Source organism: Colossoma macropomum, unplaced genomic scaffold (assembly GCF_904425465.1).
Source record: "Colossoma macropomum unplaced genomic scaffold, Colossoma_macropomum, whole genome shotgun sequence".
Taxonomy (NCBI): domain Eukaryota; kingdom Metazoa; phylum Chordata; class Actinopteri; order Characiformes; family Serrasalmidae; genus Colossoma; species Colossoma macropomum.
In genome coordinates this window covers 8,316,909-8,335,890 of record NW_023494789.1, presented here as the reverse complement: position 1 = coordinate 8,335,890, position 18,982 = coordinate 8,316,909, and the positions used below count along the sequence as shown (strand labels likewise).

The window sequence follows — 18,982 nt, the reverse complement described above, 5'->3', positions numbered from 1 at the left end:
CTTATTGCATGTTGTATTTCCAAACACTGTGATAAACATATGTCCCTGTTTGTGTTTGTGTGATGCAGGTATGGAGCTGAGTGGAGAGAAGGATGTGGACTTGGCTGCTCAGGTCCAGGAGCTTCTGGAGTTTCTGCATGAGAAACAGCACGAGCTGGAGCTGAGCGCTGAGCACACACACAAACGCCTCGAGCAGTGTTTACAGCTGCGCCACCTACAGGCCGAGGTCAAACAGGTCCGTGTGTGTATTTCACAATTTGTGGAGCACACTATACAATGCACCTCATTTCACACCTGGCCTATTTTGCTGATAGTTTAGTTTCCACTCTCATGTTTTTTCTAGCACAGCTGTTGTTCTTTTTTTTAAAACTCATGCATCAGAAGATTAAAGACTCACTGCTTGAAACTCACTGCTGTTTGAGCTTCAGACTGATGCCATTAACACTGAGTGTAAACGCCAGCTGATGGTTTTGTTCTTTGGCAGTTCTCCTCTCTCTCTCTCTCTCTCTCTCTCTCTCTCTCTCTCTCTCCCTCTCTTTCTCTCTCTTTGTCTCTCTCTCTCTTCCTCGTTGTTTTCTGTCTCTTCCTCCCAGTTTTCTCTCTCTCTACCAACGCTTCTTTTTCCTTGTTCTCTCTCTCTAACTTCCTGTGTTCTCTTTCTCCCTCTCTCCCTATCTCTCTCTTTCTCTCTGTTCTCTTTTTTGCTCTCTCTACCACCCCACTTACTCTCTTTCTACCTCCCTGTTCTCTCTCTCTTTCTCTTTCTCTCTCTCTCTCTCTCTCTCTCTCTCTCTCTCTCTCTCTCTTTCTCTCCCTACCTCTCTCTTCTTCATTGTTTTCTGTCTCTACCACCCAGTTTCCTCTCCATCTATGGTTCTACCTCCATATGCTCTCTCTCTCTCTCTCCCTCTCTCTCTCTCCCTCTCTCTCTCTCTCTCTCCCTCTCTCTCTCTCTCTCCCTCCCTCTCCCTACCCCATTGTTTTCTCTCTCTGTACCTCCTTCTGTTTTCTCTCTGTCTGCTTCAACTCCCCTGTTCTGTCTCTTATCTTTACCTCCATTCTTTCAATATTAACTTACCTGTTTTCTCTCTCTCTCTCTCTCTCACTTTCATTCTTCCTCTCTTTCTACATCCTTGTTTTCTCTTTGTCTCTTCTCTCTCTTTACCTCCCTGTTCTCTCTCTCCTCCTCTCTCTGTCTGTACATCCCTTTTCACTCTCTCTCTCCACATCCCTGTCCTCTGTCTCTCTCTCTCGGTCTTTCTCACACACTCTCTCTTATACTGCGTGGGCTACAGTTTGCCGTCCTGCATAGCACAGAAGCTAATCAGTTTGCAAAGCATTGTTCTGTCTGTCTCCTCAGGCTTTAGCTAGGAAGACTAACTAGAGGAGACCCAGCTTATTCTACCCTATTAAAAAGCCAGCGAGTGTTTATGAACTCTGACAGAGTCCAATGCAGTGTTACTTCACCATTCATTATCAGGCTGCTGGGCACAGATTAGATGTAGGGTTTTCAGTTGGGAGTGAATACAGTGTGCATGTGTGTGTAAAACACATCTATACACTCACTTGCTACTTTATTAGGTACACCTATCTTGTGTCTACACTCGTTTATTTTATCAAGTCTAATTACCGTGTAGGTGAATTTTGTAGTTCTACAATTACAGACTGTAGTCCATCTGTTTCTCTGCACACTTTACTAGCCTCCCATTACCCTGTTTATCAAGGTCAGGACCCCACAGGACCACCACAGAGCAGGTATTACTTGGGTGGTGATCATTCTCAGCACTGCAGTGATACTCAAATGGTGGTGACGTGTTGACGAGTGTGTGTTGCGCTGGTATGAGTGGATCAGACACAGCAGTACTGCTGGAGTTTTTAAACAATCACTGTCCACTCTATTAAACACACCTTTACTGTTGTCGCACCTTGTATGTATAAAGTTAGTGATGCATATGTGTATGTGTATGTGCTGTAATGAGTGTGTCTTGTGTCCAGGTGCTGGGCTGGATCCGTAATGGTGAGTCTATGCTGACGGCCAGTACGGTGAATGCTGGATCTCTGTCTGAAGCAGAGCAGCTGCAGAGAGAGCATGAGCAGTTTCAGCTCGCCATCGAGGTAACAGCACAGTTTTGGTTGGAAACAAAAGGGTTAAATTCATCAAACGGCCGGAATAAAATTAGCCAGTCCAGATGTTTTTTCTTCATGGCATCTGGGTGAATACAGCCAAGCAAGCTCTCCCATTTGTTAGGACTGCAGGAGCTGAACTGAAGGCCTCAGACATTAGATTAACCACCTCAGGGTAATCAACCAATCACATTTGATTAGCAATAGGCAGTACCAGTTCTGAGAGAAAAAACATCACTCCAGGCCTTCTGGAAGTCCAAGATACATCACTGACTGCAAGTACGGTGCATTTTACAATGTCTGTCCAACGCATTTCAGTCGGATGTTAGGAATAGAAAAGAGCAGCAGCATCTCTATGATAGAGCTCTTTACTGATCTGCTATATATGTTAATATCTCTTTTACAGTCTATGGTTAATCTACAACAGCCCAATTAATGTAAATTGCTGTTAGCAAGTAGCTAACATGCTACTTGAATGCCATAGGGACATAAGGAGAAATTAGCATTATTCTTTTTCCAGGTTTTTGAATGTTTTTTGACATTTATAGTCCAAACTGAAGGCCTAGCTTTAATGGCCTTGGTTGGCCACTGATAGAGCTGTTCCCTTCTTTCTTACAGGAGTACGTTTTGTGTTTAATGTCAAGCTAAAGTAAACAGAATTCTAGCGTGTAAAAAAGTTTTTATTTTGACATATTGATACATGTTTTATTTGTAGTGAAAACTTCATTAACAGCTTTGCGTGTTGGATCAGGAAGGTTTATTTTAACATCCACAATTTTACAATTAAAAAAGCCAAATTTCACTGTTTAGAAATCAATTGCTAATTATATATGTAATAAATATAATTTTGCTTTATCAAAATGTAATTTTTATTTTTGATAAGTGAACATGTTAAAATTTTGTTTATACTAGTTAAAAATTGATCCTCTAATTAAAATGATTTGAAAAAACAATCAATTCTTACTAATGCGAACTGAGAAATAACCTGCTAAAATACAATTATTACTAATAAAATGTGAATTTTGATGTGTTAATATTAGATTTTTTAGAATTTTTTAACTTGTTAAATGGTGAATTGGCTTACCGTTTACACATTATTTTGTACTTAAAAAAGAACAAAGAAAAAAATTGAATCAAAACTCAAAATAGAACCTGTAGGGCAGCTTCTTCAGCAGAAAGGCTAAGGGATATTGGGGAAGTGGCTGCCAAAAATATGCAAGGTTGAGGGGGAGTTCACAGATCACTAGTGACCTGAGGCATGAATTTAAAGATATATTAAACATTTATAAATATTTACTTTGCTTTAGGGTACACCCCCATTTCCCTAACCCCAGTCACTGAAAGACATGAATGATGTTAAATCAGCTCTCTCACTCTGAGAGGTTTGATATGATGTTAATTTCCACAGCATTGTTTGCCGTGTACTTTTCTGATATGTCTGATGTTATTAATACCGTTTAGGTCCTGTGGAAACACTTACGCACATCAAAGTGTTACCTGTAAAGTTTTTATCTAGAAGAACTTTACAGTGCAGCCTTAACTTTCTGCTGCTTCATCACTCAGCAAATATATGAGGAGCTCAGACGGCAACTGGGTTTAATTTGGTAAATTGCCACGTATAATTTAGAACTAAGGACAGCTTGTTTAAATCAGATGTGAGGGTGCTTAAGAGCAACTCTGAGCACACGCCAAACGTTTCTCTTTGCCACACAGCACCGATTCAATCAGGGTTGAAATGCTGCAGTGCTACAGGTTCATCATTTAATCAAAATAAATTCAGTTTTCTGTTTGCTTCCAGACTGGCAGTAGGTCAGAAAATGGCTGTTCATTTCCCCTCTGAGCGCAGAAGACAGATGGATCGACTCGTATAAGGCCAAAAAAGCACTAACGATGCAAAGACCAATAATTAAGTGGTACCGAAACTCTTAGGGTTAAAATTGTTGTCACACTTCCCAGAGTGCCGAGCCATCCTCAGAATGAGGCTCTCTGTTGTGTAGTTAAACAAGGAAGTTGCGCGCTCCATTCATAAAGCATGCTCTCTTAAAAAAGTGGAGTAGCGCTTTATCAGTAATTGAATTGGCCTTGAAGAGGACGTTTCACAGATTGCGCCTTTAATTGGCTCTCTGAAGGGCAGTGCGGCTTCCAGCTCAGATCACCCAAACAACCAGAGATCAGAAGATGAAACTCTTACTAGTACGCATAAAGGGGATGTGATGCAGTGTGTTTTCAAGGATTTCATTGTTTGTGTAGGCTTTTAAATTTCAGACCATTTAAAAAAGAACCTGAAAATGACCAAACATATTACTTTATACTCTGTGGAACAAATTATGAGAGCAGGTGGTAATAAAATTAAAATAGTAATTAAAAAAGAACAATAAAATAGAAGAAGTATATATATATTTTTAACTTCAGTCTATTGATTCATAATAGCAGCAAACATGCAGAAAAAGCAGGATTTTATGTAAATAGGCAAATTTTAAACTACTACAAGGTACATAAAGGACATTTAGAACAAGACATAAATGCAAAGATATGAGCGAAATCTGTAATACAATTCTGATTAAAAGAAGTAGAACATTTTGGAAGCATGTTACCTTAAATCAACACTAGAACATGATAACTTATGAAAAGGTTTTGTTTCAGATTTAGTTCACCACATACATAAAACGACAGTTTTACCAGGGACCGTAAACTTGTTTGATGTGGTAAATGCTGACTAAATACTAACCCATGTTCTGTTGATCTCCAGTCTCTGCTCCATGCGGACTCCCTACAGCGGACCCATCAGAGTGCCCTGCAGCTGCAGCAAAGGGCGGAGATGATGCTGCAGGCTGGACACTATGACCCGGACGCCGTGCGTGCCTGTGCTGAGACAGTGGCCCTTCATTGGCAGACCCTCATGCTGAAGATGGAGGATAGGCTCAAGCTGGTCAACGCCTCAGTGGCCTTCTATAAGACTTCGGAACAGGTGGGTCGTGTAGGGCGTCTTTGTAACAGTGTTGCCCTCTGGTGGAATGAAGGAGGATTGCAAAAAAGACTGTGTTTAGTGAAGTTTCACATGAAAGGAGAGGAGACAATAAAATGCACACTTTTTCTCGTTGTCCTAAATGTGATAATCAGCCAAGATTTAGGCCCAATCCCATTTCTTATTTTCACCCCTATCATCACCCGAGTTACAACGGGTAGTGGTTGAAATCTTCCCCTAAGAAATGGGACCCTCAAATAAAAAAGAACATTACTTCATTAACAGGCTAGTAGCGCTGCTCTGTAGGGAACACTGCCAGTCTGCAGTGACAGCAGAGGAGGGTAAAGGGTAAAGCAACCTCACTGCTGGGCTTTAGTTACATGTAGGGCAACATATGTCTTCAAAGAGTGTACATGCAATAATTATTTATTATCGCCCGCCGCCAATTCTTCAGTGATATGAAGCTGAAGTCATCTGTCAGCCAGCTTCTTGTTCGAATTGTCCTGTTCCACCTTAAATAGAGCAGCAGTTACATTCTGGCGCTTCAGGCGTCAGAACTGCTGGACTATTTAAGGTGGAACGGCGAATGTAGCCATAGATAACGAGACATTAGCATACTATTAGCGATTTTTTATGCTTGTTATGAAGAAAAGGACCATAATACACTGAAACGACACTGAACTTTGTTAATACAGTCATTTTTTAACTGAGAAAGTACTCATATTTGTGGGTTTCTTTGGTTGCTTGCGCAGCCATCTTGGTGTTTTTTCTTGTTTTCTCATAACAGTCTGTTTGGAGCCTCTCCATCTCAACAAAAATCGGGACACCCTACTCCTAGGTGTGAACGTGCAAAACGGAGGGCTAAAGGCTAAGTGGTGGGGGCGAGGGAGGAATGTTACTGGGCCTTAGTGTCTGAAGTTTGCATCTTTAATTTTGGCTGTTGTAGCTAACAAGTATTAGAAGTAACTATACTTTTTTGATTAGTGTTATCAATGAACTGCACAAAAATTTGGACAGAATTCAGACGGTAAGACGGCTGCTACTTCAGTTTTAAGCTGTGCAGTGGACTTTAGTGTTGTTTTTGTTGATTCATAATGATAAGAGTATGTCATACATACTGTTATAGTCAAAGTGATGGCTGATCGGCTACACTTTGGGTAAAAGGAAAATAGTGTAGATTTGATTTTTTTTTGTTATAATGCTCCTTTAATAGATTTTGTCATGAGTCAGTTTGGAAGAGCTGGGAAATATGTGCATCGTTTACATGAATGTGTGCACGAAAAATGTTAAGCATTCGTTTAATCTGCATGATAATACGACTACATTATTCTGACCTGCTTTCTTCGGCTCTGTGCGTGCAACCTGCTCAGGTGTGTAATGTGCTGGAGAGTCTGGAGCAAGAGTACAGGAGGGAGGAGGACTGGTGTGGAGCGCACGACAAGCTCGGCTCTGCGGCTGACTCGGACCACGTGGCTCCCCTCATCAACAAACACCTGGAGCAGAAAGAGGCCTTCCTCAAGGTTAAACACACACACTCATTTACTCTCATGCTCGTGGTAACAGAGTGCTCAGATACAGCTGCCTCAGGCTAAGACTCTGCAAACACCTCTACAGTTTAGGGTCAACCTGTTTACAGTACTGTGTGCATTTTTCAGTGCCAGGAAAAATGCTGAAAACATATATTTATAAATATAATATCAGTTTTTTTGTACAGCTTATACAAAATGCATCAGTATGCATCCTAACAAAAACAAAACAGAGAGATCACATTCCTCCCGTTTTAACAAACTGCACTGGCTGCCTGTATCGTTCAGGATAGATTTTAAAGTTCTGCTGCTAGTTTTTAAGGCTCTAAATGACCGTAAAGAGTGTCTGTCTGTTTATGTTCCAGCATGTGATCTTAGATCTGCAGATACTGACCCATAAATATCCTCTGTAAAATACAGGAAACATGAAGAGGGCTTGTTCAGTTATTCTGCTTGTAAACTGTGGAGCTCAATTCACGTTTTATTAGACAGTCAAGCTCAGTGCTCACTTTTAAGAAGCATCTAAAAATGTATCTTTTAACTTTGTGTTTAATTAATACTCTACGTCTCTTTGTATGTATCTTTTAATTTGATTAATACTTTTAATTGCTTGGATTACTGTTAAGCTTTATCACCTGTCTGTAAAGCACTTTCAGCTGCCACCTGCATGAAAAGTGCTATATAAATAAAAAATATTATTATTTAACTATTAGTATTATAATTTTTTTTTTTCTGTATTTTATGCGTCCGGCCTTTGTTACACCTTCCGTTCTTTTCTGCAGGGATATTTTTTCCACACCTCCAAAGTTCAGTCTCAGAAGTTAGTTGCATTTTCATATTCTAACAAAATTCAAATTCACATCACATGTTGAAATCTGGACTTTGGAGTGGTCAGTCCATTGTTCTTTTTTGTCAATTTCCTTTTGTCAGTAAGAGCTTCTTGACAGCTACACATCTTTTCAGACTCATAGTGTTGAGTTGACTTCTCACAGTGGAAGGATGGACAGAATTAGGAGTGGAGCTGGTTTTTCTGCTGTCTCTCAGATCTTGGCCAGTTGTTTTTTAGTCCCATTTTCTCAGTATCTTGTAATAATTTTATAGACTACCAGTTTTGGAAACTCCTGTTTTTCAATTAATGGCCATTTTGACTGGAAATGAAATAAATAAAAGGGGGTCTCTGGCTGTAGTACTGTACCTTGTTAGTCCCTTGTCATATGAAGCGTGATTCATCATGTTGTATCATTTAAAGGAAAAATTCTGTTTTCTCATAGTCGTGGTACTGAAGGAAAATGCATTATGATTTCTGTTTCATGCTACATTGCTACATTGCTACATTACTACATGTAAAATCACTGCATCCAGTAAATGTTTGTACAACACATTAAAAATATGAGCTCATATGAACATACAAATATATGGCAATAAAGCAAGAAGTTCAGGGTAGACTTTTTCTCTAGAACCAGATAATGAGATAAGTTAATATGATATAATTCATATTGTTGTCACTTGCAAACCTATGACAGGGAGACCTGTAACTGAACAAGGACATACAGTGCAACTGATATGAAGCTTATAATTTGGGGCTTTTATTTCATACACTAGTTTTTGACTACGTATTCATGAGACCCTGCTGGTGTGGGTTTAATACCTGTTATATCCATTTCAGTGATGCTATTTGAGGGCAAATAGCTCCCTGTGTAGAATCTTCAGCCTGCTAAACATAAGTCAGTTAGTTATAAGCCAAGAAGTGCTTCACATGTAAAAGCAAGTAGACAGAAGATCAGGTTAAGGTGGGTTCTCCGTTCTCTGAAGACTGTGTCGTTTTCTGTTCAGGCCTGCACTCTAGCCAGACGGAACGCCGAGGTCTTTCTGAAGTACATCCACCGCAATAATGTCAGCATGCCAGGGGTCACCAGCCACAACCGCGCTCCTGAAACACAGGTCAAAGGTCAGTCTAAATAATGACCAGAAATGTTGTATAATACACATACACTTGTCTTTTACCCATAGGAGTCTGTTTTTACTGCTTTTCTAGACATTTGAATTACATTCAATAATTATTTATATATAATTAAATACTAATAAATTTAGTCACATTATGAATTATGTATTGGCAGGTTTTTGTCAGGCACTTTCAATCTTTTTCTATTTGTTTTAATGTCAAAAAATGACTAAAACATGGTAAAAATGTGAAGGATAACTTTTCGCTCCACACAACATGATCATACAACAATAACATTTCATCGAATTCAAACCACAATAACCTTTCTCCTTTTCTCTGTACTAATGTTTTAATATGTTTATGTGTTTGCTGTGATAGCCATCCTGAGCGAGCTGCTCCAGAGAGAGAACCGTGTACTGCATGTCTGGACCCTGAAGAAAAGGCGCTTGGACCAGTGCCAGCAGTATGTGCTGTTTGAACGCCATGCAAAGCAGGTGAGGAATTTTTGCTGAACTAAAGAGACTTTCTAAATGTAGTGGCTGATTTATTGTGACAGTAATGGGTGTAATGTAAAGGTCTGCACTCACGCAGATTCTCGCAGGATCCACCACAACATCTTGCAGCAAGGGACTAATTTTTAGTGTGGGCGGGAAACCAGCCCACTGTAGGTGGGAGCGGGCCGAAATCCCGCAAATTAATCAATAGCCTGTATAAAGTGGAGCAATCACTAAATCATTTATAAACAATATAAAATGATAACAGTAAAACAGTTCAAATGAATGAAGTCATTCTAAAGAGCTGCGAAACAACCAATGATTTGAACAGCAAACAAATTCTCGTAGCTTACAGAGACGGCGGAGCCTTCAGTCCGACGGCTACAGCTGCCCAACAAAACACAAAAATAACTGTTCTGTGGTTTAATTCCTGCTTTGTGTTTACAGGGAGTAAATGCTGTATGGTGAAGTTACTTCACAGGAACCTTGATGACCATGACTGCTGTGTTATTTCAGCAGATAATATATTTGTGAATAGACTAATCGCCTTAACGGAACTGCGCGGGCGGGAGCGGGACAAAACATTACGGTTGCGGGTGGGAGCGGGACAAATGATTCAGATTTTCTGTGGGAGCAGGCAGAAGCGGGACAAACAGTCCCGTGCCGACGTCTAGTTTGATGTGTGCTAAAGAGTTTGACAGAACTAAAATCTTGTAAGTAATAACTTGTTTTGATGTTTGTTAGTCACTAATGGAGGGAAAGTATACTTTTTGGTCCATGAAGAGGTCATTTAAAATAATAGTAAACAAGCAAGTAAAAGGTCAATAACAAGATAATATTTATTCTGTTTTTCTTCTCTCTCTGTGTCTCATTTGCTCTTTCTATCAGGCTCTGGACTGGTTGCAGGAGACTGGTGAGCAGTATTTATCCACACACACATCTCCGGGCGAAACCACAGAGAAAACTCAGGAACTACTGAAAGAGTACGAGGAATTCCGTGTCTCTGCAAAGGTACGGCAGCAATGCTGTCAAGAACAGTTACACCAACATTGTATTCTTATTGGTGGATGACTGATTTCATTAATATACATTAACAGTGCGTTTGTAGGAAATGTATGGTACTTCTGTTGTTTATTTCCGTTCATACCCACAAAGTGCACAGAATGAATGCAGCAAAGAATTACAATCAGTTAACAATGACTCATGTGACCATTGTTTTAAATCAGGGAGTCAAGCCACAGCACTGCAGAGCTTAGCATTCTGCCTCATTAAACACACCTAATTCAACTCATTAGCTAATGAAAAAGACCTTCATGATAGCTAATGAACAGCATTAGAAGATAAACACTAATCTCTGCAGAGCTATGGCCCTCCGGGGTGTGAGTTTGACCACTACACCCATGCTGATTGCTCCGTTTGGTGATCTCCATAACCTGTATGAGCTGTTGTTACTCTGATCATGTGAATATTTCCATATCAGTAAACAGCTGTTGCAATGCAATGGTAGCAACATCGCTTGCCTCTGAGTTTGTGTACTTATAAATGTTTAGTATAATTTTTGTCACTTTACTTTGGTGTTTTACACAAAGCATGCATGCATTTGTGAGATCCCGTTGGTTGCAGTTCCTGACAGTTTCCTCCCTTTCAGTGATGCACACAAATGCTTCTTAACTTTTTGCAGTGCCCCCTTGTGGAAAATCTTGAGCCTGCTAAACGTGAGTGTGTATGTGTGAGTTACAAGCTAGGTCCATGAGGTGCTTTGCAACTAAAAAAAAAGTTCATTGGAAAACAAAAATGAAAACTGTAGTTATGTTAGGTACACAGTAACATCATGGCAACTTGGGTCTTCCAATCACTTTGTAATGCCACCTTGGATTTCTACTCCAGCAAACCCAGGAGAAGGTGAAGCTGTTGATTCAGCTTGCTGGTAGCTTGGTGGAGAAAGGCCATGTACATGTGACTGAGCTGAAGAGATGGGTGTCCACCGTGGATCGGCGCTACCGGGATTTCTCACTGCGCATGGGCCAGTACCGCTCAAGCCTGGACCGAGCGCTAGGACTGTGCTCTGAGGTGGGCAACTCATCGTAATGCAAGGAGCTTTCTAGTAAAAGCATACTTCACCAAATAACACAAATGTGGCTTGTAATGCAGGAAAGGTAATAGGTTAAATGGAAATGAATCATGCTAGTTCACTGAGACATTAAAATTATTGAGTGAAGAATTTTAGTAATCTTTATCATTTGGCAGCGTTTATAAGGCCGTATGACATCTACATAAGCTCATCATGACAACTGATGTGAACCTACCTAAACATTTATGGTAACACTTTACTGTAGGGTGCTGTTCATAAGGTTACATGACACGTACATAAGCTTGTCATGACAGCTGACATAACCCTATATAAATGTTTATAAATGCTTATTCCATTAGGCGTCATTCACTATAAAGGTTACGTTTGCCAATTTTCATCAAAGTTAGCTAAAGTAGCCTTTATGACAGATGACGCCTGTTGGAATAAGCACTTATAAACAGTTATGTAGGGTTTTGTCAGTGGCCATTGCAGGCTTATGTAGGTGTCATGTAGTCATATGAACCCCACCCTACAGTAAAGTGCTACCACATTTATAGAGGCTCATTACAAGTTGACAGGTGCCTTGGGTGAAATGATATGACATGATATGACTTTGAGCTCAGTGTATATTACAGTGATATAATGCTGATGACATGACATACCTTAGATCTTATAAATCATAAAAAGGGCTCATTTTTGTCCAACCAGCCTGACGTGGCAAGCTGCATATTATTAGTATCATGTGACTATGACACGCACTGAGCTACAAGTCTACAGCATTTCACCCCAAAAAGTGTAAAAACACAACCCAATGTAAAAAAAAGTCATCTGACATAGATATTATGACAAGTTAATGTCAGAGCAGATGACACCTATTGGAATAAGTATTCAGAAATGTTTAGATATAGTGGAGTCCAAAAATCTCAGAGCACCCTGAAAATCTGGTATTATTTTCATTTAAACCTGGAAATAAAAAGCAGAAGGTTTTAGAATATTGAAAAAGTTAAAACAAAGAAGGTTTATGACAAAATTATGAAGAAATATTAGTAATTCTGCACTTCTGGGTCACTTCAAATTGAAGCAAATTTGTGAAATTGACCGTGTGAAAGCTTTTGTTCAGACAACTCTGGTGTGGATCTGATCTACTGATTAGAGGCTTTTGCCCAAGCCCCTCCGTGCCATCTTGAGCGTACACTGTCATTAAGGGGGACAAACCAAATACTGATAAATTCAGAAGTTCATGCAGATATTCAAAGAGTCTACTTGTCACTCAAACTGTTATGCTGATAATATCATTTGTAATGCAGAACTTTATATCAAATTAGAAAGGAATGCAAAATAAAAGCATCTTTAACAGTGGTGGTTTTGGGTCCCACTGTCGGTCTATAATAGCTGTCATGAAAGGTTTACATAGGTGTCGTGTAGAGTCTTTCAGTAAATTGTTACCAGAATTTCTGTAAATCTATCAGGACAGAATTCTTCTCTTCTTTGTCTTTGATCCTTCACTCTCTGTTTTCAAGGTCTGTGCCTTTCTCCTTTATTGTGGCTCATTTGAGTTGACATCACTAATCTAGTCTGCTTAGCGTAAATTAAACATTGTGTTCACTGAAGTTTTGAAGGCATGTATCACTGCACTATTCTATTGTCTCTGACAGGACAATAAAGATTTGGAGTTGGACATTATTCCTGCCAGCCTTACCCACACTGACCCAGAGGTCAACCTCAATGACCCCAACCACGAGGTCAACGAGGAGAAAAAGAAATCGGCCAGGAAAAAAGAGTGAGTAAAGCAGCCGACAAATAATGTAATAATGAAACTCAGTTCTGAACTCGTCTGCACAGAGTTTTCTTCCGTTGCTTAAAAGTTCTATCAGTCCGGCTCATTATCCCATCATTCCTAGCACTGTGTTTTTTCATGTGCTCTCTCTGTGATCAATATTTCAGACTGCAGTCCTTTTTGTGATGTTCAACTAAGGTTTCTCTGTTCTTGCAGATACATCATGGCCGAGCTGCTGCAGACAGAGAGGGCGTACGTGAGGGACCTGCAGGAGTGTTTGGAGGTGCGTTTCAGTCTTTCGAATGTTGGAGTGCCCTCAAAATATTAAACACTCCAGCCTAATCAATTTCATGGATTTTATCTAGAGACAGAGTTAATTAGATTAGTTAAGTCCAAAGTTATGATTGCTGTTTTACTTCACAGTAGATTTAGAATGTGTCATTAAAATGTCAATTAAATAATTAATTTCAATTACTTAATTAAATAGAAATTAAATGATGTATGTACATTTTAATGCACAATCAAGTGTTTACTGAATTTAAGTTATTTAAAAAAAATATATAAAATGTTTTTCAATAAGTTATAACTTAGTAAATAAGTAGAATGTATGCACTAAAATTTGCAGAAAATTGTTTGTTTTTTTCCTGTAGAGAATATATTAACTTATTTTCACTTAGAAAATCAACAAAACATTTGACCACATTCCACTGTCCAATTTGACCGAGGACCCACACTTTAGCATACGACTGTAAGCGGTGTTAAATGAATGGATCACAGTTCCCTTTGATTACTATTCCAGCATATGAATTGATGGTAGACTCCTTTAGGACTAAATTACACATACATTGTTTACTGAAAGCTGTTTCATTGCCTGGATTAGTCTAAATGCTATGCTAAAACTAGCCACTAGTGTTCCCTCTCTTTGCAGACATTCCTGTGGGAGATGACAAGCGGGATGGATGAGATTCCACAGGGAATCGCCAACAAGGAGCATGTCATCTTTGGGAATATTCAGGAAATCTACGATTTTCATAACAAGTACTGCACACATCCTTCAAATTGGCTCTTTATTTATCCTTTAGATATCTGAAGTTATTATGCTATTTTACTATACATACATCTTTCATAATTGCTAAATTGTAATTATATGAGTACATAACACAATAAATAGTTATAATGTATTATGTTTACATTTGATTTTACATTCTATAATCTGTACTGATTTTTTTCTGCTTGTTTTAAGTTCAAATAGTAACAAAAACATGGCAAAAATGTGAAGAATATATATTTTTCTTTCACAAAACAAAACAAAACAAATAACTATCAAATTCAAGTTTCCTCTTCTTACAAACTCAAATGTGGTTTTGATTGAAAGAATAAAATTCCATGCTTATGTTTTCGTTGCCAGTAACTGTGACTTCTAAGAGTTCATGATGATGTGAACACATTTTATTGCTTGTACAGTCTTTTACTGGCATTATTCTGCTATATTGCTCTGCTGTAAACAGGCAAATTGTCACTGTTGTTGTTTCTAGTATTTTCCTGAAAGAGCTGGAGAATTATGAGCAGCTGCCTGAGGATGTGGGGCATTGTTTTGTCACATGGGTAAGAAGCCATCATCCAAATATCCATCTACGTATAATAACCTATCCATTTGCTTAGAATAGCCTATCTGTCTACCTCTATTACAGCCCTGCCTGGTAATGTGCAGTAACCATTGTGCCTCATTGAGCCTCAGTGTCCGCAGTGCTGTTTAATCTAACATACCTAGGATGTTCACAATGATTACGATGACTACACACACTGAGGTTATAGTTAGCTGCCACATATTAAATTAGATTGTGAATTTGGAATCCGAAGACTTACAGTGTTATTGCCTCTGTGTTTCACAGGCTGATAAGTTCCACATGTACGTTACCTACTGCAAAAACAAGCCGGACTCCAGCCAGCTCATCCAAGGCCAAGCTGGGCGCTTCTTTGACGTGAGTTACCTCATGCTTTTTTCTCCCATGTCACTGCTGGTGTGAGGGTCTAGTACACAGTTAGATGGCAGCAGAGAGCTTCCAGTGATCCACTCAGTGCATTCTGAAGTTGGACTTAAGCACTAGGGCTGATTCTGGACCAGCTTATGGTACTTAAGCTGTAATTATAGCAGTTATATAGACGTCTTGCTAAAATAAGCCTTAGTCATTGTAATAAGGCTAACTAGTTATGTAGGCACATACTTCAATTCTTCAGCTACATAACTTACATATTAGTTTCATAGTAGTTAGTGAATAATGTCTAGTAGTTATTGAATATTTTTAGATTCATAGTTGAAGAATAAGCTTAAAGTTCAAGAGATTAACCCCTTAACAAGCCATGGAAGGCCCAAAGTATAATTACACACTTCTATAAGAATAGCTCCATTAGTTTGCATTGAAGTTCCTGTAGCTACTGAATAATAAGCCTTTCTATGTAATAAGGCTGAAATGTTAAGGGCTTAAACAGCACAGAAAAAACCTGGTTGGCAGTTGAAACATGGCTGGAATGCCACAGTTTTATTGTAGCAAAACTAAATAATTTTGCAAGAATATTGCTGTGTGCCTGTTTGAAGTATTTTAGCACAAATACTTCTAAACATGCATTCCCTCATCAAGTCCAGCAGTATGAGTCATTTAAAACTTTACTGTTATGTTACTATTTATCTTCTTATTTTTTTTTTTTATATTAATCTGTTGGTTTACTTAAAATAATTTGTGGCTGTCTCAAGATTATTTTTCCTAGTTTTAGGTGAAGCTGTTACTTGGTTTCTCCTTATTTGAATTGGTCATGAAAGAGTGGTCTGCTGTTTAAATGCTAATGAGCTCTCGTGGTGTCTGGAATGTGTGTATTCTGTAGGAGATCCAGAGAAGACACGGGCTGGCCAACTCTATCTCCTCCTACCTCATCAAACCTGTACAGAGGATCACCAAGTACCAACTGCTGCTAAAGGTGCAGGAGAGATGTGGGGGGCGGGGAGACCTGGGGGAAACGTCAATAATACATACGAAATATGTGGTATTTGGTTGATCAAAACATATTTGGAATTGCAAAATTAAAGAAGTTGCACTGGAGCTACAAGACTAATGTAGCTAACAAGTAATAGAAGTTCATAAATAGTTCTGTGTACATTGTACAGGTCTCAGCAGTAGTATCTTAAAGCCTGAAGGTTGTCTGTACATTTGGACATTTTTGGACAAGCTCATAGCTCCAGTGCAAAACCAGAGAAGCAAACTTGCAAGCCTGTCTCGGCTGATGGACTACACTGGGGCTACCTTTGATTTTTCACTTTTTACATGCAAAGTTCTGAGTGTTTTTGTGATGTATTTGCATGTATTTGTGTATGTGTGTGATAGGAGTTGTTGACATGCTGTGAAGAGGGGAAAGGAGAGATAAAGGAAGGTCTGGAGGTGATGCTGAGTGTGCCTAAGCGAGCCAACGATGCCATGCATGTGAGCATGCTGGAGGGTAAGCACAAACTGCAGCATCACCACATATATATTGACATTTTAATCTAAAGGCTTATGTTTGAATGCCTGACACACATACAGTACAATTTATTCATTTTTCAGTGTCAGAAAAAAAAGTAGTAAAGAAAATCATCAGAAATTTGAAGAAAAGCCCCCCACATGTATAAGTACCTCCACAAAGTATAAGATCAAATCTATCAGTATTTAATTTGTCCACTTTTCACTTTTTTGCACCCTATTGCCATTTTAACGGTTCCATCCTTCTTATTTTAAAACCTGAAAGTTACAGCTGTGTCCTCCCAATGTACTCTGTTCCCAAAGAAGACACTGACATTCTGTTCTCCTTCAAAACGGCACTAACATTCACACCAACTACCCAACCACACTTTGCTGCTTTGCAGATTTCTTTCTCATGTGCCTCTAAAATGGCTAAGGGAGATATTTCTGAGGAGGGTCAGTATAAGGAATGGGAAAGTCCAGGAGCTTCCAAAACTAGAGTTCAAAAATGATTCAAAGAACGTGTCCTGCCTGACTGCACTGTGCCAGCTGTAAAGTTTGGTGGAGGAGGGATGATTCTATGGGGTTGTTTTTCAGGGGTTGGCCTAGAACCCTTAGTTCCAGTGAAGGGAAATCTTAATGCTTCAGCACCAAGACATTCTGGACAATTCTATGCTTCCAACTTTGTGGGAACAGTTTGGGGAGGAACCCTTTCTGTTCCAGCATGACTGAGCCCCACTGCACAAAGCAAGGTCTATAAAGGCCTGGCTGGGTGAGTTTGGTGTGGAAGAATTTGACTGGCCCTCACAGAGCCCTGACCGCAACCCCATCAAACACCTTTGGGATGAACTAAAACGGAGACTGCGAGCCAGGCCGCCTCGTCCAACATCAGTGTCTGACCTATTAAATGCTCTTCTGGATGAATGAGTAAAAATTCCCACAGACACTCTCCAAAATCTTGTTGAAAGCTTCCCAGAAGAGTGGAAGCTGTTGTAGCTGCAAAGAGAGGACCAAATCCATATTAATGCCTATGGATTTAGAATGGGATGGATTCAAAAAAGCTCCTGTAGGTGTAATGTGTAGGTGTCCAAATACTTTTGTCTGTGTAGTGTATCTTTACTATTATTCTTAAATGTGGGAAGCAGCAAAAATAAGGAAAACTTTCTGTGTAGGTGTGTCCAAACCTTTGTCCAGTACTGTATATCTATATTGTATGTTAATCATTGTCTTGCAAACAACAGACCAAAAACATTCATATATAAGCAGTTTCACTTGATCTAATGTGTATGGAGGGTCACAGCTGTCTTAGTCAGCCTCATTTTGGACGTGTGGAATTGAACGTTACTAGCTGAGAAAACGTGTCCCGTCTTGTCCAGATAAAGTCTTAGTATCTGATTCAAGTTTTGAATTGCAGAGTTCTGGTTCAGAAGTGCCAAACTTTTACTGTGCTTGTAGGTTTTGATGAAAACCTGGCTGTTCAGGGGGAACTGATCTTACAGGACACGTTCCAAGTGTGGGATCCCAAATCCCTGATCCGGAAAGGCCGAGACCGCCACCTCTTTCTCTTCGAGATTTCCCTCGTCTTCAGCAAAGAGATGAAGGACTCGTCGGGTCGCACAAAATACGTCTATAAGAGCAAACTACTGGTATGACAAACAAGTGGTTCTCTCTTTTTTGTTGGTGAACCCCTAGAAGTCTCAGTTATCACCAGTCATAACCAAAGCATAGTGTAATTATTTGTTATGTTTATTATAAATGTATCATTAAAATAAGCAGAGAAATTCAATGGAAAAGATGGAGTGTAAACTTTTAGTCAATGCTACATTTGTTTTGTAAATAGAAAAAGAGATATTTTGTTGTGATTTGAATTTGATGAAAAGTTGTTGTGAATGTAGTGTTGTTCTATGGCAAGAAATCATTGTTTACATTTTGCTGTGTTTTTATCATTGTTGTGACATTGAAAAAACAGGAAAGGTCACACATAGATTTGAAATTGAATGCACAAAGTAAATTGAACGTATGAGTGAAATTTATTGCATAACGAATGCCTGCATACATTGCCTGCATGTCTGCGAATGGTATTATCTATTAATGAAAGCTAATTCAAATCAAACCAAATCAACTGGAATTGCATTGAATTTGTATGCTGGTCCAGTGCAGAGTCCAGAGGGGCCCACTGAAGCTACAGTGTAGTAACATTAGAACAGACTGTCATCTGCAGGAAAGCTTTACTAATATTATACTAATGATATACTAATTGTTAAGGGTGGTACCATTTATTTGAATTCCCAATATATTCCTAGTTTTAACCATATCCTTCATAATTTAACACTGCCTTTGTTATCAATTCTGTATTTTACAGACTTCAGAGTTGGGAGTGACGGAACACATTGAGGGAGACCCCTGCAAATTTGCTCTGTGGGCTGGACGCACCCCCACATCAGACAGCAAAACCATCCTTAAAGTAAGACTGGTACTTGCTCTTAATTGAATATGTACATATGCCATATATTCTTATGAAACCACCTCAAACATGTCTATAAATATTTGTCATTAGCACCACACAAATAAAAATATTCATGTAATTTACTAGAT

The 18,982-nt window shown here is 39.2% G+C and overlaps 1 protein-coding gene across 1 annotated transcript in view; it reads left to right on the top strand.

Annotated features, from left to right (window-relative positions):
- kalrnb (kalirin RhoGEF kinase b) overlaps nt 1–18,982 on the top strand; it is a 134,743-nt gene that overhangs the window by 61,990 nt on the left and 53,771 nt on the right. The window contains exons 15-31 of the mRNA XM_036569987.1: nt 69–235; nt 1,996–2,115; nt 4,874–5,092; nt 6,460–6,609; nt 8,449–8,563; nt 8,936–9,051; nt 9,940–10,062; nt 10,939–11,121; nt 12,778–12,902; nt 13,116–13,182; nt 13,828–13,937; nt 14,435–14,504; nt 14,792–14,881; nt 15,780–15,872; nt 16,277–16,388; nt 17,843–18,033; nt 18,750–18,851. Of these exons, the coding sequence (XP_036425880.1) occupies nt 69–235; nt 1,996–2,115; nt 4,874–5,092; nt 6,460–6,609; nt 8,449–8,563; nt 8,936–9,051; nt 9,940–10,062; nt 10,939–11,121; nt 12,778–12,902; nt 13,116–13,182; nt 13,828–13,937; nt 14,435–14,504; nt 14,792–14,881; nt 15,780–15,872; nt 16,277–16,388; nt 17,843–18,033; nt 18,750–18,851 (2,153 nt within the window). The remainder of the gene's footprint in view (nt 1–68; nt 236–1,995; nt 2,116–4,873; nt 5,093–6,459; nt 6,610–8,448; nt 8,564–8,935; nt 9,052–9,939; nt 10,063–10,938; nt 11,122–12,777; nt 12,903–13,115; nt 13,183–13,827; nt 13,938–14,434; nt 14,505–14,791; nt 14,882–15,779; nt 15,873–16,276; nt 16,389–17,842; nt 18,034–18,749; nt 18,852–18,982) is intronic.